This window comes from Neltuma alba, unplaced genomic scaffold (genome assembly GCF_004799145.2).
Source record: "Neltuma alba isolate B1F8T4 unplaced genomic scaffold, ASM479914v2 tig00010519_pilon, whole genome shotgun sequence".
Classification (NCBI taxonomy): Eukaryota; Viridiplantae; Streptophyta; class Magnoliopsida; order Fabales; family Fabaceae; genus Neltuma; species Neltuma alba.
In genome coordinates this window covers 643,738-663,799 of record NW_021635394.1, presented here as the reverse complement: position 1 = coordinate 663,799, position 20,062 = coordinate 643,738, and the positions used below count along the sequence as shown (strand labels likewise).

Sequence of the window (20,062 nt, the reverse complement as noted above, 5' to 3'; positions counted from 1 at the left end):
TGTAACTTCAAAATCTCACTAGTGACCTCTCGGGAAATAAATTCATCATGGCAAAAGTATCCCTTAGTCGCGACGAAAATGCTTGTATAATTAATTCAAGATTCGGATCAGAACGTGAAATTAAAGCCTAAACTCATATGATCCGACCCAGATTGGCCCCTTAAACCCTTAAAAACCCTATTTTCGTCCTATGACTCCATTCTATCATCTCTAACACCTCTATTCTCTCATCTTCTTGCCTCTCCACCTCCATCTTCCTCCCTATCCATTTCCTTCACCTTTCCTTCACTCTATCTCATTTCCTTTCACTCCCAGCTGCCATGACTGATGAATTCACTTCGGTTGGAGTTTTTCTTGAAGCTATGGAGAGCTAGAGTTTACCAACGCTTGAAGATGGTGGAGTAGTGTAACATCCCAAAATTTGAAACCCTAGTAATGGGAATGTGCAAAATGAGATATGATTGATAAGGTATGAGTAAAGCATGAAAACCCAAAATGGGATGAAACCGACCCTATTAGGTTCCTAGGGGCAAAACGGTAATTTTGGAAAAAGCTTCTAAAAATTACTTAAAAATAGAAAAAAAGTGAAATTAGAGGTTTTTGAGTCACACATGATGTTTTGGGAGTGAGAATAGCCAAAATAAATTTTGGTGAAAATTCCCAAAAAAATAATTATTTTTGGAAAAATAGGGAAAAATAAAGGGGAATTAAAGTGATATAATTATTTTAATTACCTAAGGACTCCAAAAATCCAAGGAAAAATATGGATACACTCCCTAGGAATATATATGAATTTATAAAATTGTTTCCAAGTATTGGAAATATAGGAAATAATTTATGGGGAATTTATTTCTGAATTCCTATCGGTAAGGACCCGATTTCAGAGAAAATATGAAATAAATATCTAGAGGTCTTGAAAAATTCCCAAAACTTCCAGATCACACTCTTTGAATAAATAGGGAATTATCATGAAAAGAAATGGAATTTTTGAAGCCCCTAGCTATTTTTCCTAGTAGAGGGCAAGAAATCGGGTATTATGTGACCGAATGAATTTTTAAATTACCCTAACTAATTCCATTGCTTCCTAACCAGTTTTTACCATTTATTTAGAATACAACAAGGCCCAAATTCATGCTCATCATGACCAGGACAGATGGCTTGTGTGCTGGGCAAATTTTCAACCATTGGATCAACTCTCTTGGAAAGTGAGTCAAAGCATGTGTGGCTAGGATTTGTTCTTCATTTTGGCTGACCTTTGCACTTATTTTGGGACAGAAATAGCTGCCCAAGGGCATGTTTTTGGGCAGCAAATGAGGTCTATAAATATCCCCACAAGGCACTCAAAATTCGGACAGAATTGGGACAATAGAGGGGAGGTTCTGCACAATTTTCTTCTTGGCTTCCAAACATTCTTCAAATCACTTCCAATCCAAGGTTAATTATCAAGCTTTAATCCAAGACTCCTTGAGGTATGTTTAGGCTTTAATTTAATGCTTTTTCCATGGTCAAACCGTGACTTAATTTGAGGGGGAAGTGCTGTTTCATTTCTGTTGTGCTGGAAGTGCTAGGAAAGGATAGCAAATTGAGTATGAGTTGTGTTGTTGATGTTTGGTGCAGTTTTGAATGGGTTATGGAAGAAATTACCCTATGAACTATGACTTTTCAGTTCAGCCAACTCAAGAACTCAAGGGTAGGAATTGTTTCAATAAGTTTTAATGGTTCCAATGGATTTAAAATGTGATGGTATGTAGGATTATGCTAAGGAAGTATGTTCAAATTCATTGGAATCAAATATGAAAATTTATGAACCTAAGAGGAAGTGTTCAGCCATCTTGAATATATGGACTTATGATTGGATTTTGATAGTTTTGATGCTTCCATTGAACTCCTTGGGCATTTTTGTGTAGGGTTATATGGAGGAATTGAATTTGGAAGCATTAGAAATCAAAGTTGGAAATTTTGACATTTTCCTTGGAAAAATTTGTTTTTGTTTTGACCAGAACTTAAGGAAGGGATTTGATTTTGTATAGTTTGATTTGATATTTTAATTCTACATGAAAAACCATGTAGGAATGGCCAAGGAGGTTTCTTGAATCAAAAGGAAAACAATTAGGCCAAAAAATCCTAAGAAAAAGGGTTTAATGTTTAAGTAATAGGGAATGTGTTTGAATAATTGTTGAATGATTGGCATTAGTGTTGGTTTGATAGGTGCCTTGCTAAATCCTCAAGAAAACATCTTGAACTTAAAGGAAATCAAAGACCAAGTACCAAAAGGTAGCATTGAATTACATTTGATTGCTTTCTTACTTACATTGATGTGTTAATGTGTATGTGTGCAATGTGTGCCATGATGTGACTAAGTTTTATTACAAATGTTGATTGCAATGTTTGAAGTATGTTTCCTTGGCATTATGTCCATTGAATATGTGTATGATAGCTTACTTTCCATGGCATAAAAGCATGAACATATAAACAAGATAAATGCACAAAAGCATTGCACGTAGTGTTTGCAGGAATGCATGATAATTGTGATTCTGTGCTACTAGGATTTCTTTGAAATCTCACTCTTATGTTTAACACCACCTAGGAGGGAGTTCAAGCAAGGAAAAATGCAAGGAAATTGTCCCGGAGGCCTAATGAACAATTAATGTATCCTAGTGTAAATTTTGAAACTTGTTATGTAATATTATGACTTTGGAAATGTTTGTTGGATAATAGCTCCAAAGGGGAGCCAAGCATGTATGTCTATGTTTAAATATGTGAAAGCATAGTAGAATTTATGTTCAATCTTGTATTAAGCCCCAAACAATTAAGGATGGGTAAACGGTTATGAAAGAGCCAAAACAAAGGTAATGAGAGGATAACCTTTGACTAAAAAGGACCAAGCTTGGTGCATACGAAATAAATAGCAAATGTTTGAATATGGATTTGAAATTTGGTAGACTAATAGATCACATTTTTACCTTTAAATCAAGTGGTAGATCATTAAATTTGGAATTTTTTAGAAAAAGTTATGCCCTTTCGAAGTTGGATAAAAATACTGGAAATTTCAGAATTTATCAACTGAACAATACATAATTGCATGGAAATTGGTATTGATCTGTGAGAAATTGATACCTGTGAATATTTTTTCTATGTAGAGCATTTCATAAGCTTCGCGTGAGACTTGGAGCCACTCTTTTTTGATTTTTCTACATTTAGTTATGATTTATCAAAGTTGACCCGATTTTTAGGGGTTACATGAATAGTAACCGAAATCAAAATTTTAAATCTTGGTTTTTATCTACTTTGAGCATTGTGTAATGATTCCAAATGGTTCTAAAGGACATATAATAGGGTTTAAAATGAAGGCGTGACAAGTAGCATGGGTTTCTAAGCTTTAAAGGGGAGTTTTCAGTTTCAATCTGTAGTTGTTAGCTATGTTTTTATGGTTTCCTAGGTTTAGGAATTGTAATTCTTAGTTAGACACTTGGATTGCTACTGTAATCATTGTTTAATGATTTATAATTGTAGTTGGATTGGTTAATGTTGAATTTTGTGCTTCAATATATGTGGTTGCATATATGTCTCACGTAATCCTCTTGATTCTCTCTTGTCATGCATGGTTATGTTTTGATATGGAGTTGATTCTGGGTTACAGTAAACCAATCACATTGATCATTCTCAAATTGCATATTAGGAGAGCTTAACAGTGTTTTTATTAATGAAGTTCATTAATTTAAACATTGGACTCAATGGGTAATTGAGGTTGTTATTCAAGAAAACCTAATGACTTTATGAAACTCCCAATATCTTAAGTAAGCTATGATTGCCATTAAAACCATTTTCAAGAAGTTTCCTATCATCCATTTCCATTCCATCAACACTTTATCTAAAAACACCAAAAATATAGTAGCTTAGGTTTATTTTCATTCCATATATTTTAGTCATCATTCAATTAAATCTTTAAAACCCAAACCCCTTTCATTACATTGCATGGCATTTAGTCTAGCTCAAGTCATCAATAAAGGCTCCCAAAAGTGAACACGACCCACATGGCACTGCTATACTGCATCTCTTGGATCCGGTTATAAATTTATTGCATTTGACCTAAGGCATAATGACACGGTCAAATCCATTGGATTTAGCACAATGAGTATCCAATTGCCCTTGATTAAGTGCAATAATCATAAGGAAAATAAATAATAACTGTCACATCCTGTAAAATTTAACCCTAATAATAGATATAAAAAATTCATCTAAGGGCCAATAGGGGAAGTAGACTGGTTGACGAAGCAAGGCATGACATAAAACCAAGACAGGGTCCGAACTAATTTTGTGAAATTATCGGTCCAGGAAGCGTGAAATGGAAAAAATTGAGAAAATTTCAAAAAATTTCCAACAAATAGAAAATTGGTAAATTAGAGGTTTTAGAACCCTATTTGAGGCTCTGGAAGTGAAAATAGCATGAAAATAACTTATTACAAAATTTCCTGAAAATAAAGTTTTTTCGGGAAAATAGTAGAAATTGAGTTAAAATAATTATTTTAAATATGTATAAGCCTCAATAAATTCATAAAAAATATGAGAAAATTATTTAAGAATTAATTTGAATTTATAAAATTGATTCCAAGCCTAGAAGTACAGGAATTAATTTTAGAATATTTATCACCCTAATCTTATTAGTAAAGCCTGATTTCGAGAAAATTTAAAATAAATAATTAGAAATTGAGATAAATTTCAAAATTTTTTAGGGAGCTTTCCTATATTAAAATAGTATTTTTAATAGAGAGAGAAATTTTTGGAGGCTTAGAACTATTTTTGAAAATAGTAACTAAAATAGTGAATTTTAATTAGAAATTGATATTTATGATTGGGCCACACTTCTTCTCCTTTTAAAATCAGTTTTGGGCTTTATATTGGGCCAAGAAAGTTCAGAAATTTTATGCAGCCATGGCCTAATAGAGAGAATTTAAGCCAATTCAAGCCCAAAATTCAAAAGAAAAATCAAGAAGAAGGGACACCTGGGTTGATCTGAAAATTGAGACATATGATGAGGGACACATGGCCCCTTATGTGGCATCATCTTGAAGGGGAGAGGGTCAGATTTTGAGCTCTATAAATAGCCCTCTAAATACAAGAAATTTGACCAAAATTAAAAAAATTAGAAGAAATCCTGTCCAAGTGAAAACTCAACCTTAAATAACATCAAAAACCTTCCAAATCAAGGAAAAATTATGAAGCTTCAAGTAAGGATCCATTAAGGTATGTCTAAGCTTGATTTTAGTTAGGTTTATAGGTTGTTTTGATTGAAATTTCATGACAAATCCTAAGGTGTTGTGCTGCCCATTTTTAGTCACATTGAAGAAGCATTAGAGAAGGATAGAAACTATGAATATGAGCTTGGAATTGCATGTCTAATTGATGTTTGGATTGAATTTCGGAAGAAAATCAAAGTTAGGGTTTTTATACCCTATTCAGCCAACTCAAGTTCTTAGGGTTAGAAATTATTTCAATGTGATTTGATGATTCTGATGAGTTTAAAAGGTGTTTTTGTGTAGAAAAACACCAAGAAAAAGTATTTAAAATCATTAGAATAAAAAATAAAAACTTTGAAACCTTAAAACTACCTATTTGACGAACTCCATTTGAAGGGGAAGGAATGTGATTTTGTTAAATCTGATTTGATATTTGGATTCTATGTGAAAAATTGTGTAGGAATGGCCCAAGAAATTGATTGAAACAAAGAGGAAATCATTATATCAAAAATCAAGGAAAAAGCGGTTTAATTAAGCTTAATGTTGAGCATTAGTGTTTATGCTTGAATTATTGGTAATTTGGAATGTGTTTATGTTTGGATTGATAGGCATTTTACAAGAAACCAAAGAGGAGCACAACTTTCTCAAAGAGGGCGCATTGAATAAGTAATTAAGAGGTAGCATTGAGCTCATAATTTGATTGCTTTCTTACTTGTTTAAATGTGTTTGGGTTATTTGATTTATGTTGCCATGATGTGATTGAGCAAATGATGTGATTATGTATGAAATCCTATGTTGAATAGGCCTTGGCAATATGTTATGAGGAATGGTATAATGGCTTAATTAATTGCTTTCTTTCCATGACAAATGATATGTATATGAAATGTTGTATAATGATGTTATTTTCATAATAACATAGTACATTTTTACATAGCATGATTATTATGATTCATTGCTACTGAGATTTTTATGAAATCTCATTCTTTTATGTTTAAATATTCACTAACTAGGGGATGGACCAAGTAAAGACAAAAGAAAGGAGATCATTTTGGGAGATAACTAGTTGTTATACCTCTTGGAATAATACTTGCAGTTATTATGAATTTATTATGGATTATTATGGATTATGTTGAATATTTGTATTAATGATCAGAGAGTGATATGCATGCGAATATTTGATTAATAAATCATGTTTAAGCATGGGACATGTGATTGAAATGGTTATATGGAATGAAAAGAGGAAAATAACCAAATATGTTAATGAAATGAGATAAAAGCTGACTTTTTAAGGACACAATTTGACCAACAAAATTCTGTGTAATTGGTTGAGTTTTGAGCTGAAACTTGGTAGGCAGATAGATCATATTTTTAGCTTTAAAACAAGTAGTATTTCAATTAATTTAGAGTTTTGTATTAAAAAGTCATGCCCTTCCAAAGTTGGGCATAAATTTTAGAAAATTAAAAAAATGACTATATGAATAGTACCACTTTACGTGAATTCTGGGATTAATTGGTGAATTTTGGATACCAATGAATATTTTTTTCCTTAAAGATTGAATTAAGAGCTTTAAGTAACACTTAGAACCACTTTTTTTATTTTTCTAAAATTAGTTATGAATTTTCAAAATTTAGTCTTTATTAGGATTACAATAAATAGTAATATGAATTTAAGAAATTTTAAAGTTCAAATTTTTCCTACCTAAGGCCATAAGAAATGATTCTAAATAGTTCCAATAGAGGTAAAATGAGGTCTAAAAATAAAGTGTGACAATATCAATTATACCAAAACAAAGTATATCCACCCTTGGACATGAGACGCTAAGAAGAAAGTGTCATTATCTGCTGCTGGGCCTTTTCAATAAGGTATCCACTAGAGCCCTTAATTGCCTTTCAACATCCTCTTGAGTAATCATGCTATCATGGAAAGATATGTCATGAACTTGTACACCTAATGGAGTTGGCAAGCAACCACATGATTAAGGTATAGGAATCTTAAATATATGCTGAAGCAAAACAAATCAATATAATCATCACATAGAAGCAAATAAGTATCAATAATCATAGTTACAAAAATATCTAATATAAAAGTTCATGCTAGTTGGGCATGCTAGGTCATGCTTCAGGACCCTTGTAAGCGCGTAGCTTCCTTAGAGATGGACATGTCGTTGCTAAGGAAGTCTCAAGGTTAGTTATTGGTCCCATTACCTAACTTCGAGTAGGTCTAGCCCTACCTGAGTACCCTAGTTGAGTTCACGGAATTGGGTTTGGTGTTAGGCAAATGTGGTTTATGGTATGAGTAGCCCTAGTGAGACTTTGAAGGTGGAAAACTCACATTTTACTACTACTTCCTAATCTTTGCACTAGGTTTTAAGAGGCAAAGCAATACATCTGTTAAGGAGTTGCATATAGAGGTGACCATGAGAAGACACTGTTCAGCTTATGTGCAACCTTAATGTGGATGACAAGTGACTTTTGTGGCCTGAGAACATTATTTGGTTAGAACATGCATACTAGTTTGGCTTGTTTAGCATGCAACTTTTACTTCAACATAGTGTGCCTTTCTACACAGTCCCAAGTAGTGCTTCATAGGTCATCAACGATTCCTTAATGGGAAACAAAAATTTATATTGCAATGGAGTCACTCCAATAGGAAATAGGAAAATGAAGACCTTCAATTAATTTATCTTCTGTGCTTCTTTTAGAGCATCTTGAGGATGTCAATGTTGAGTTGGCAAAAAGATAACATCAAATGAGTAGCAAGAAGGTCTCACATGGCATAACAAAAGTATCTTTTTTACTCTTCTCTATTGGAAATTTGATTTGTTATGCCATAGTCTTGATGTTATGCACATAGAGAAAAATGTGTAAAATAATGTTATCTACATATTACTAAATGAATCTAGAAAGTCAAAAGATCATCTTCAAGTATGAAAAGATTTACAGGATGTTATGCACATAGAGAAAAATGTGTAAAATAATGTTATCTACATATTACTAAATGAATCTAGAAAGTCAAAAGATCATCTTCAAGTATGAAAAGATTTACAGGATGTTATGCACATAGAGAAAAATGTGTAAAATAATATTATCTACATATTACTAAATAGATCTAAAAAGTCAAAAGATCATCTTCAAGTGAGAAAAGATTTATAGGCCATGAGAATTCATGAAGATGCTTGGCCAAATAAGAATGACAAGTTCAAACGAGCTAAATTCATTTTGACAAAATCAAACAAGCATATTTTCCATGCAACATTAAAGAAAGTCAAGGTTCTTGATGGTTATTCAAGCAATATTTCAAGATGTATGATCTGTAGGATTGAAAGGTATCCAGGTTAACAAGTCACGATTTGCATGTTTTGATGCAACAATTACTTCTGTTGCCAATAAAAAATACTCTTCTAGTCCTTAATATAGGACTCAATTATTGAGTTAGTATTGGTCTAAATATAAGACCCATTTATCATATTTATCTGTTTTCTCTAAATTACCTCTACGGATACTCCCTCAACTATAATCAAGTAAAAGAGGGAGGGGGTATTAAGAAAAATGATTATGGTGTTTTAGGAAAAATATGTCACATTTCTTATAATTAACTAACTTATCTAACTTCCTTAATCTAATCAAATTAGTTAAATGGGTCTTATATTAAGGACCGGAGGAGTACATATAGTCCCTCATGGCGTATTTATAGCTTTAGTGGAGCTTTGTTAGTTCTATAGGAAGTTGTGTGCAAAGGTTTTGGTCATTGATGAACTCAATCAATTGCAAAACAAAATTATTCTTACAGTTTGTCATCTGGAGATGCTATTTCCTTTGTCATTTTTCACTATAATGGTTAACCTTACTATCCACCTTATTTAGGAAGCAAAGCTTAGTGGCCCTGTTTAATATCGGTAGATGTATCATATAGAAAAGTATAGAGTTTTATCATTTTTTTACATACTTATGTGTACATATTACTCCTCCAGTCCTTAATGTAAGACCCATTTAACTAATTTGATTAGATTAAGAAAGGTAGGTAAGTTAGTTAATTATAAGAAAAGTGACACATTTTTCCTAAAACACCATAATCATCTTTTTTAATACCTCCTCTCCCTCTTCTATTTGATTATGGTTGAAGGAGTATCTATAGAGGTAATTTAGAGAAAATTGATAAATATGATAAATGGGTCTTATATTTAGGACCAAAACCAACTCAAGAATTGGGTCCTATATTAAAGACCGGAGGAGTATTAACTAACTAACATATTTCAAAATTAATTAAACTTTTAAATCTTTAGAAAAATTGAAATCATATGCCAAGAATAAGGCATGGCTAAAAGGTGCAATAATAGAAGGTTATTTAGGGGTTGAGGTTCTAAATTTCTATTGAAGGAACTTTGATGACATTAAGGCTTTTTTCAACTGCACACCTACCTCATGATGATGATGGTCTTGAAGTAGGTCTGCCCATAGCAAACACTTTTTCCTAGCTGTGGGAAAGGCAGTTAGAGGATTTCAATACTATAAGCTTACCCTAACTAAGAAATTGCAAACACATAAGCATATCCTAATAAACAGCAATAAAGTTGATCTCTTCATTTAGTAACCATTATACTCACTTCCTATACTAATACTATAAATTTCCTTTACACAAACTCTTCTAAAAAATTACAATTAGTTCTAGGGAATTCAGAAGTCTTCTCAAGCACCAATTATGAAGCTGGACAAAAAGCCCATGAAAAATTCCATCCCAAATACTTAATAATGACCACAATGCTTACTTACCACTTGATTATAGAAATCTTACAATTGGTCCACTTGAATATGCAAGAAGATTTACTACACATGATGTCAATGGGTTCAAATTATGCCCGATTACATGTGATCAAGGTTCAATCACATAAAACTCAGGAGTTTTTGGCACATTCGAGACAAGGAGTTATGCTAGGATTAGTGACAGTGACATGCAATTTGGAAATGCTCCTTATTATAGAATGCTAGTTAATATCATTAAATTAAATTTTAAAGACTGTTTCACCATACCCCCCTTCAAGTGTCCTTAGGCAAATACGACAACTTTATGGGAACTCAATATTGATGACTTGGGTATCATATCTATAAATTTCTCTATGCTCATTCACAGTAGTGAATTCGTAGATCATGAGTCATACATTATTGCCTTAGAGGCGCATCGGGTTTACTACATGGAAGATGAAAAACATAAAGATTAAAGTATAGTGGTTCATTTAAAGCCTAGACATCTTTATGACATGGGTGATGGTAACTACATCACCTACAAGAGTAAGCTCTTCCAACTAATTAATTTTGAAAGCCTCTTTCCTAAAGGGATGACAATTTAGCAATTGTTAGGTTTGTAGTTTTAAACTCAATTTCTCATCATTACATATTAATTAACAATTATTTCTTATTTAATCAATCTTAATTTTTCCTTTTTTCTAGCATTTTCTTTTATACATTTTTGTAAAATTAGTAGCATCATTAATCATGAGGTAGTGGTTCTTGTAAATTACTGCTAAACTGTTTGCAACACATGATTTAGTAACGTTTGCTAAACTACTACTAATGCTCTTGAAGCAGCAGTTAGAACTGCTACTAACACAACTATTTAACTGTTACTAATAATCCACAATTTTTTTGTAGTGTATATTGTAAATGTTTATTAACATATTTCTTTTAAGGAAAACAAGTTTATTTTGCAAGTAGCTGAGATTTGATGTTTAATGGCTAATTCACCTACCAAAGCTCGCTTCTTTCTGAAACATTAAATACACACAGGACATTCATGTGAGGACTCCAACATGAAGATTAATGAGTCTAACGACTAGATTAATGTGTCTAACAAATTATCAAGCTTCAACTAGCTATACATATATCTACATTCAAGACAGAAGGAAGATTTGAGAAGAAGAGACAATAGGAGGACACGATGCACAAACGAGCTTACACAATCTTTTGCATTTTCTGTTCTTAATACTCTAAGCTACTCACTTGCACTTCAATGCATATTAGCATCAAATCCTATTGTGATAGTTTGATATTGTAATATTTATCACTCCGGAAGGGTTACTCAAGGTTGCCGGATCTTGAGAGGATTTCTTGTTACCTTATAAGCCACAAGGGGAAGAGATTGACAAACGCATTCTATAGATTGTTGTACTAATGCATTAAAAGCCCGATTGATTCTTAGGGAGTTTAATGGTTTAGAAAATCTCAAAAGGAGGTGCTTAGGGACTAGACATAGGTTAGTGGAGGGGCCAAACCAAGATATAATATAGGAGCTTAATTAATGAATTTTAATCTTATATTTTAATTTCTTATTATTGATTTAGAAGTGGAACAAAAAGCATCTTCACAATTTTAAATTATATATAAAAAACCATGATTATGTTGAATCAATAATATGATAAGTATTATATATGTTTAATAATAAACTTTTTCCTTTATTACTCCTAAATAATGATAAATATATGTATAAGTAATTGCAAAAGCAGTATGATATCATCTCTTTTGGCTAAAAGCAATATAAATAATGTCATTCTTTGCATGTTGGTGCTTTTAATAATTCCACCGATTGCGTCGTCTTTTTCCTCAAACATATATTCTATCCTCTTCTGCTGCCCATAGGAGCATTCCGCATCATAAAGCCAGGAGTTCATGAATACTGCCAATTATTAAGGAAAACTTACACTCAGGTCCCATATAAGACAATTAATTTCAAAAAAATCCCAAAAAATCCCGAAATGATTCTGAAGTCCCCAATGACCTGTGTGTAATTAATTGTAATTGTGAAATTACTTATTTACCCTGTTGATTTTATTGCAACAATTCATTTACAACCTCAACAGTGGCTGTTGACAACCCGAGAAGAAGTGGTTAACAACCTCGGCAATGCCACTGACAACTCACAGAGTGAGTTGTCAGAACACTGCCGAGGTTGTCAACCACTTCTTCTCGGGTTGTCAACAGCCACTGTTGAGGTTGTAAATGAATTACATTGGGTTCAAATTAATGGGGTAAATAAGTAATTTTACAATTACAATTAATTACACAAGGTCCTTAGGGACTTAGGAATCATTTCGGGATTTTCAGGGACTTTTTTTAAATTAATTATCTTTTGTGGGACCTGAGTATAATTTTTCCAATTATTAACAACCCTGCCTTTTAACTTTGGCTCATCTATGAGTTCCTGAATAAATGTGGGAACAAGGATCCCTTATCTGATCAGGCAAGAATATATCACCCATTTAAGTTTCGTGTTTTCTTAAAAGTTATTTATTTATTTTTTCAAGAATGTCGGGGTTATGTAGCAGCATGAAACACGAGGTCCCCCTATCTTCTCATGCACGTTTTGTTTTTTTTAAAAGAAAGTTATTATGTTTAATTAAAGACTAAAATTACTAGTTTTCTTTATAAAATAAGGACATTAAATTTACGAATTTATTTTGTAAGACCAAGGTTTTTTAAAGTGAAAAGAATATGTAATGACTAAATGTTTATGAAACAGAAAATTCGCATCGTTTAATAATTAATATGGAAAATTTGGTACTATAACACAAATGATATTTAATTGTCGCATTTACTGTGAAAAATTCTCTATATGTGAGACTATGATATTTACCTTGTGTTGGCTGCTGGGAAAGAAAGAGACAAAAATATCTCTGACATGTACGTAAATCTCAATTGAGAATCTCGAAATGGCATAATCAATATGAAGTTGTTATGGACTATTTGGGATTAAATTTTGTAGCGAAGCTATTGAAATGCCCTTAATTTATAAGATATATATACTTAATTTATAACACACACACACACACACACACGAAATCACAATCATTTAACAAATAATAACTTTAATTCATCAAAATAACAAGAATAATTAAGGCAATGGCAACTTATTTTGAAAACTTTCCTATTGAATAATAATGACAGTAACAATTTTTAACAAGTAATATCTTAACTTACTAAACACTACCTCTGGTAATTAATATAAAAGTTAGTTGACTCATTTGAGTAGATTAATAAAATTTATTAAGTTAGTTATTTATAATGAATAGGTATTGTCTTTCTTAAAATACCCTTGTTAATCGTCTATATTAATTAAAACTACCATTTGATAGAATCTTTAGCATGTGTAATTATTACAAGCACTATTTTGAAAAAAATAAATAAATATAAGAAAGAAAGTATATTTGAATTTTATATTTAGGATCAAATTAAAAGTCAAACTAATTCTTATACGAAGGACTAGAGGTAATAGCAACAATTGAAGTAGTGACAACTAATTTCATTTAAGGCAATTGGCTAGGTCATTTCTCAAAAAACTTAATTTCATAATAGTTCTTAAGAACTTCAAAGAAATTAAAGTCATTTCGAGAAACCATTTTAAGCTTCACATATTTCGTTGATCTTTAATAATGTTTTTCTCACAATTCTCTGTGTGGCTACTAGTTTTTCTTTTTTTTTTAATTTTTTATATATGACTACTAAATAACGTATCTAAGCTAACGGAATGGTCATTTCAACAACTGCATATATTTTTCGTTTTAGAGAAGTACGTTGGTATTATAAATAATCTAAAAAATTTAGGGCTCTTATCTGTAAATAGCTTGTCATTTTGGTTGTTAAGCATAATTCTTGCGAATTTTATTCAGACATGTATATTATAACCACAGGAAGCGTTTGACATAATTTGACTAAGCGAGACAAGATTCTAATCCTCACAGGGAAGCATGTACCGTACAAGAAGTGAATCTAACTTTGGGGGAAAAAACAAAAGTGTCGGACAAACTCTACCTTATAGAACATTACAACCAGCTGTTATAACTACTTTAGTTAAAGTATATATGAAACCCCAAAAGGAAAGAGTTCACTTCTTCACCCAGCTACAATAATATATGTAACTGTCAGCTTTACTTACCTTTAGCCTTAAGGCTTCTAAATAACCTAAATCCATGCATCGATGTGTATAACTATATATACTATCCAGATCCTTTCCATAAATAACTAAAAAAACGCAGAGAAAGGCACCACGAAAACATGTCGTCTTCTTCTTCTTTCATCTCATCACTTTTGATTCTTCTTCTGATATTGGCCATTCTGTGTGGTGCTGCGTTTTCACAAAACGACGACGTAGGTGATTGTAGCGATGATTTTTGGAAGCTGATGAAGAATAAAGGAAACACCACAAGGTGCAAGAGTCTTAGGACTCTGGGCGCCGAGTTTGGGTGGACCATCCAACTCCGAAACGGCACCAACGGCTCGACGTTCGGCCTCGACATGACGTTCGGCGCCAGCCTAACGAAGGAACCGCCCGCCTGGATAGCTTGGGGGGTGAACCCGGGAAAGCGGCCGGAGATGATCGGAACAAAGGCCATTATCGGCATTATTCCGAACAGCGATAACTCAGGGACAGAGGTAAGGTAACAAAGCGTGCAGTTCCAATGCATGTTGGGCTTGAAAGTATTCGATTTCTTTTTAAATTATACAATTTTTCTTGAATTTTATTGAAATTTCATATGACTATCCATATACATGTGTAAACAGATTAAGGTATTCAATCTTGGTGAAATTAAGCCAGACGTTTATTTTGGTAATTGTTATTCTTTAATTTGTTTATTGGGTGTTTAGTTTGGAGGAGAACAACCGTGATTTTAGATACCTTGAGAAACACGCATGTGACAAATTTACTCTTAGAAATTTTTTTAAGGAGGGTGTGTGTATACATACACAAAAGTTTTAAAAATAAAATAGAGATTTATGCCATTCCTTCAAAATTCAAAAGAAATCTAGCAAAGCTACTATCACTTTTTCCATTTTTAAATTAAAGCTATTGTTTTAAACGGCTGGATATATGGTTAAAATTTGCATCTATTGTGTGCTATTTACCTGCATATAGAGCACAATTGTTATTTACTACTTTCTATCCGAATTATAAGGCCAAGCATGTATCTTCTTACTTAATTTAAAATATAGGATAAAGATGTATGCTTTATTTTTCCAAATCATGCTCCTCACTCAATAGTATTACACCAACCACTATGTTCATGTCGTGTTTTTAATTTTAAGGAAGCACTTTATTGTTGATATTAATTTTACCGGAAGTCATATTATTTTCTTCTAAGTTTAAGAATATACTACTTCCGGTCCTAATTATAAAATATCATTTGTAATATATAAATGAGATCTTATATTTAGGATCCGGGGTAATAAATTATAACTCTTTTAAAAATAGAAAAATTGGAGAAAAATCTTTCATTAAAAATTTTATTAGTGAGAAGGACCTGATAAATTTTTATATATAGAAAGTATTGGTGTCCTGCAAATTTTTTATTCATGGAGTATTGATACTCTAATTTAGTTCATTCTCACTAATAGAATTGCCATTTGGAGATTTTTTTTTCCTAATTTTTCTTTTGAAAATCAAGCGGTAGTTAAATTTACCATATAATTAGAAAAATAAAGGATTACTTTTTCTACCTATCTCTTTTCCCTTCATCATGAAATATTTTATTAAAGGATTCCAATATAATATTGATCACTCATTGTGGTCCAAGGAACTAGTGCTCACGATTATACCGGGCTTTACTCAAGAGTGTTTCTTTACATTACGCTTTTACGATAGTTGATAAGCTGTTTAAATTAAACTTTAACTAACAAAAACTTCATTTATGCTTTCAAAAGCAATCAAATGTGAATTTGCATATAATGAAATCAAATCAAAGTGATTCAACATATTACCTCTAGTCTTTAATATGAGATCTACTCAATTAATTTAGATAAATTAAGGAAACAAATTGAATTAGTTATTTGTTAAAAGTATGTGGTTGTTTAATTTCTCTAAAATATCATCTTAAATCATTTGCATTGAAAATACTCCTTGAAGAATGAAGTGATGATTTTTGGGAAAAAAAATGATAAGTATTGGAAACAAAATGAACTGAAATTTTATATTCAGAATAAAATTTAACCCCAACTATATCAATTAAATTAACAACGAGAGGTAATATATTGAGATTGTGTGCATATTTTGAAGGTGAGAACGTATGAGATTACGAAGGAGACGAGAATGGGATGCCACCTGGGACCATCCGAGAATCTTGCAGGGGTGCAAGTTGGGAACACGTCAATAGCGTACGATCAAGCGAGTGGTCTGTACACAATCTCCGCAAGGCTGGAGCTTAATTCCACCATGTACAACAAATCGAGGCTGAACCATGTGTGGCAAATTGGGGAGAAATTGAATGACGATAATAACCCTCAGAGCCACCCAACCACCTTGCGTAATGTTGATAGCACGGAGACCATTGACTTGGATACCGGCCACAGCTTTGGACAAAACAGGGCTCTCCTAAGAAAGGTAAAAATATTTTATTCAAAGTTGTGTTTGTTAATTAGTTAGCTATAATTAGTTTGACTATGTTTCAATTATTCCTCCAGTGTTAAATATAAGACTCATTTTATAATGTAAATTACATTATAAAATGTGTCTTATATTTAAAATAAGAAGAGTAATTTAAACATAAAAAGAATTATATATAATCAAGTCCCAAGGAAGGGATTTAATTGTCTTAAAGTCCAATGACAAGTGAAAAATAAGCAATGACAAGTGAAGAATATGGAATGATAATAGGTTCAGACTGATCACTTGTTATTGGAACTTTTTGATAATTAAACTTCTTTCTTAAGACCTTCTGGTAATTCTTCCTTAAACATATGAATCATCTCAAACTCAAATGCTCTTTTGTTATTTAAGTATTTTTCGTACATTTTATTTGATTTCGTACAATATGATTCATACTTTTTCCCAATTTTTTTATATTTATCATATTATTTTTTAATATTATAAAAAAATTGTGTCCTTAAGAATTGTCTAAGTATTTATCTATCTTATGAATTGCATGAAGAAAGATATTTTATAAAGAGAAAATTCAACCACATATCTTTATAATTTACCTCAATATTGAATCAGGTTTTATAATTTATTTTGTTGGAATTGAACCCTTATAGTTTGCCTAGTTATGAGTCACTCAACCTTGAGTATGAAGCTTGTTCATTATAATTTAATTTATAGAATTGCATGTCCTTTATGGAATTGTTTTTCATCTAACACCATTTTTAACATCCATTTATTTTTATAATTGAAATTTAATGTAGTTTATAGATTAAAATTACTGTAAAGACGTGATTAAAATAAAATAAATTGTAGGGACTTAATTTAAAATTAAGGTAAACTATATATTATTAATTAATTGTGTGCGCAAGTTGTTATATGTAATGCAAGATATAAACGACAAGTCGTTTTAATTGGAATGAAGATACATGGAGCTTTGAACATAGCTGGATGGGGAACCTTTCTGCCCATAGGAGTGATTGTGGCGAGGTACTTCCGAGTGTATCCGTACCATTTCGATAAATGGTGGAAGTACTTGCACGTTGGCTGCCAATCTGCAGGCTTCATCATAGGGACTTGCGGATGGGCTATTGGACTCTGGCTTGGCCACGCCTCCAAATATTACAGCTTTCAGACTCATCGCATTTTTGCCATCTTCATCTTCACTTTCACCACCATCCAAGTATCTCTCTCTCTCTCCCTCTCTCTCTCTAAATATAAAATTTGTCCATGTGGATTTAGGACTAGAGGTAGTATATTGTAGGGCTTTTATGTAAAGTCCTACTTCACTACAAATTAGATACTTTTCTCTAGTCCTTAACGTAAGATTTAATTAATTAATTTGAGTAGATTAATAATATTAGTTAAATTAGTTAATATGATTTTTTTCCTAAAACACTCTAATGTTTTTTCTTAATTCCTTTCGTCCCTCTCCTACTTGATTATTATTGAAAGAATATCAATAGATTTAATTTTACAAAAAAATCAATAAATATATAAAATAAGTCTTACATATAAAACCAATATCAACCTCAAATTAGATTATAAATCAAGGATCGAAAGAGTATTGTGCCTAGGACCAGAGATAGTATATTATTTTACACTACAAATTACATCTTATACTTAAGGCCAGAGATAGAATAAACATAAGCTCAAATTTTACTACTAATGTGAGTAAACATGCATTTTGTTGGTAAATCTGTATTTTGGAAATAGAATTGAATTTTCATCGAACCAAGCTTGGTTAGCTTAAGATGCCAAATATATATATATATTGGTGGGACGTGGGATGTGAGTGTGTAAAATCTATGTTCCTGGGACTTTCCATCATGATTATTTTTATTTTGTTAAATATTATATTTAGGGTAAATTACCTATACAAACTTAATTTTAACTTTGATGAAATTATATAAATTAACTAGCTAGACCCGGCCCGCATGTTTTATATGGATCAGAGTCTGAGGTAACCTGTATCATTAACATTTTACAAAGAGCATGACTTTCCAAAGATTTTATCAAGATTCAAAAAATCGAAGTGATCATTGAAGAACAAAGGTTAAGTCCTTGCTCCCAAAAATCATCATTTTCTCTTTCTTTCATACTTTCCAATTAAAAAACTGCTTCACTTCGGTTTTTGTCAAGATTCTTCTTGAGTTCTCTTTTAGCGTAATTTCTTTTTCTTTTTTTGAAATCTTCTCCGCTATTTTACTTGTTCTTCTTCCGGCTAAGCCTTCCTCTTATTTTCCAAATTTCACGTGTGATTTGTAAAAGTATAAAGGTGAACCGGATAAGCTGTCAGCCTAACAGGTAATCAGTGGTGACACCAGGTTGCGTCGGTTCACATTGATTTCCCACCTGTCCAGGAGCTAAACCATACCGAACAAATAGCTGATTTACTTATTTCCAGTTTGAACTAGCTAGCTTAATTTGGTTTTTTGAACCATAGATTTCATAGTGATCGGTAATTTTACATATTTTATTGAAATTAAATCACACATAATGTACACTATAGGTTCAAGCAAGTGTACAATAAGCTTTCATTTCTCTTAAACAAGAAGTGCATTTCAAGGAATGTTAGGATATGTTTTGGAAATAAAAATGATGCTTGTATAAACTCGCTTGATGAGTATTGTCTGTTTCTGATCAGATGTTTGCATTGCGGTTAAGGCCGACCGAAAAAGATGAGTACCGAAAATATTGGAACATGTACCATCATTTCCTAGGGTACGGACTACTGGTGATCATAATCATGAACATCTTCAGAGGCATTCACATTCTCCAAGCTGGCCAGGGATGGAAATGGGCTTACGTTGGAATTCTTGCTTTTCTTGGTGCCATTACATTGGGTTTAGAGTCATATACTTGGCTCAAGTTCTGTGTTCACAAACAAAACCAGCAGAAAAAGAAGACGACCGAACCTGAAGCAGGAGCTGAAGACAAACCCGCCAAGGCATGAAACAAATCATTTATGTTTTTGGTCTCTCTCTCTCTCTCTCTCACACACACACACACATCCCCACCCACCATGAGCATTTTTTTATGTATTTATTTAAATATACATGATTTTCTGAATGTTGTATGTTTTCTAACTTGTTTAATTTGAAATAAGAACATGTTTTGTTTATTTCTTATTGCACGATGAGAGAGATACGACTTTTTTTAATTTTCTTAAACAAAATTAATTCCTCGGTTCTTAGGGTTTTATCTGATTTTTAATTGGGTTCTTGTAATATTTTTATTTGATCATTACAGTTTTCTCAATTATAGGCATTAGTGCTTGCATTCATAATGTGTTAATTAGTGATGATATGAATATTGACTAAGAAATATATAAAGCCGCGCAATATATGAAACAAAAGATTTTTTTTAAAAAAAATAAGATGATGGAATAATATTTATTTACTATGAGCAAAAAAAGTATAAAAAATTA

General features: G+C 31.9%; 1 protein-coding gene across 1 annotated transcript; it reads left to right on the top strand.

Annotated features, from left to right (window-relative positions):
• Positions 1-14,279: 14,279 nt before the first annotated feature.
• On the top strand, positions 14,280-19,761 carry LOC114756873 (cytochrome b561 and DOMON domain-containing protein At5g35735-like). The gene is made up of 4 exons (XM_028945809.1): positions 14,280-14,657; positions 16,276-16,599; positions 17,558-17,815; positions 19,280-19,761. Exons 1-4 carry the CDS (start codon positions 14,280-14,282, stop codon positions 19,586-19,588), a joined length of 1,269 nt encoding a protein of 422 aa, XP_028801642.1. The 3' UTR covers positions 19,589-19,761.
• Positions 19,762-20,062: the final 301 nt, after the last annotated feature.

Excerpts from the sequence above, each read along its gene's own strand:
- LOC114756873 (XM_028945809.1), top strand. The coding sequence starts at position 14,280 with ATGTCGTCTTCTTCTTCTTTCATCTCATCACTTTTGATTCTTCTTCTG. Across the intron at positions 14,658-16,275 it reads GCGATAACTCAGGGACAGAG|GTGAGAACGTATGAGATTAC; the intron begins GTAAGGTAACAA and ends CATATTTTGAAG. Across the intron at positions 16,600-17,557 it reads ACAGGGCTCTCCTAAGAAAG|ATACATGGAGCTTTGAACAT; the intron begins GTAAAAATATTT and ends ATTGGAATGAAG.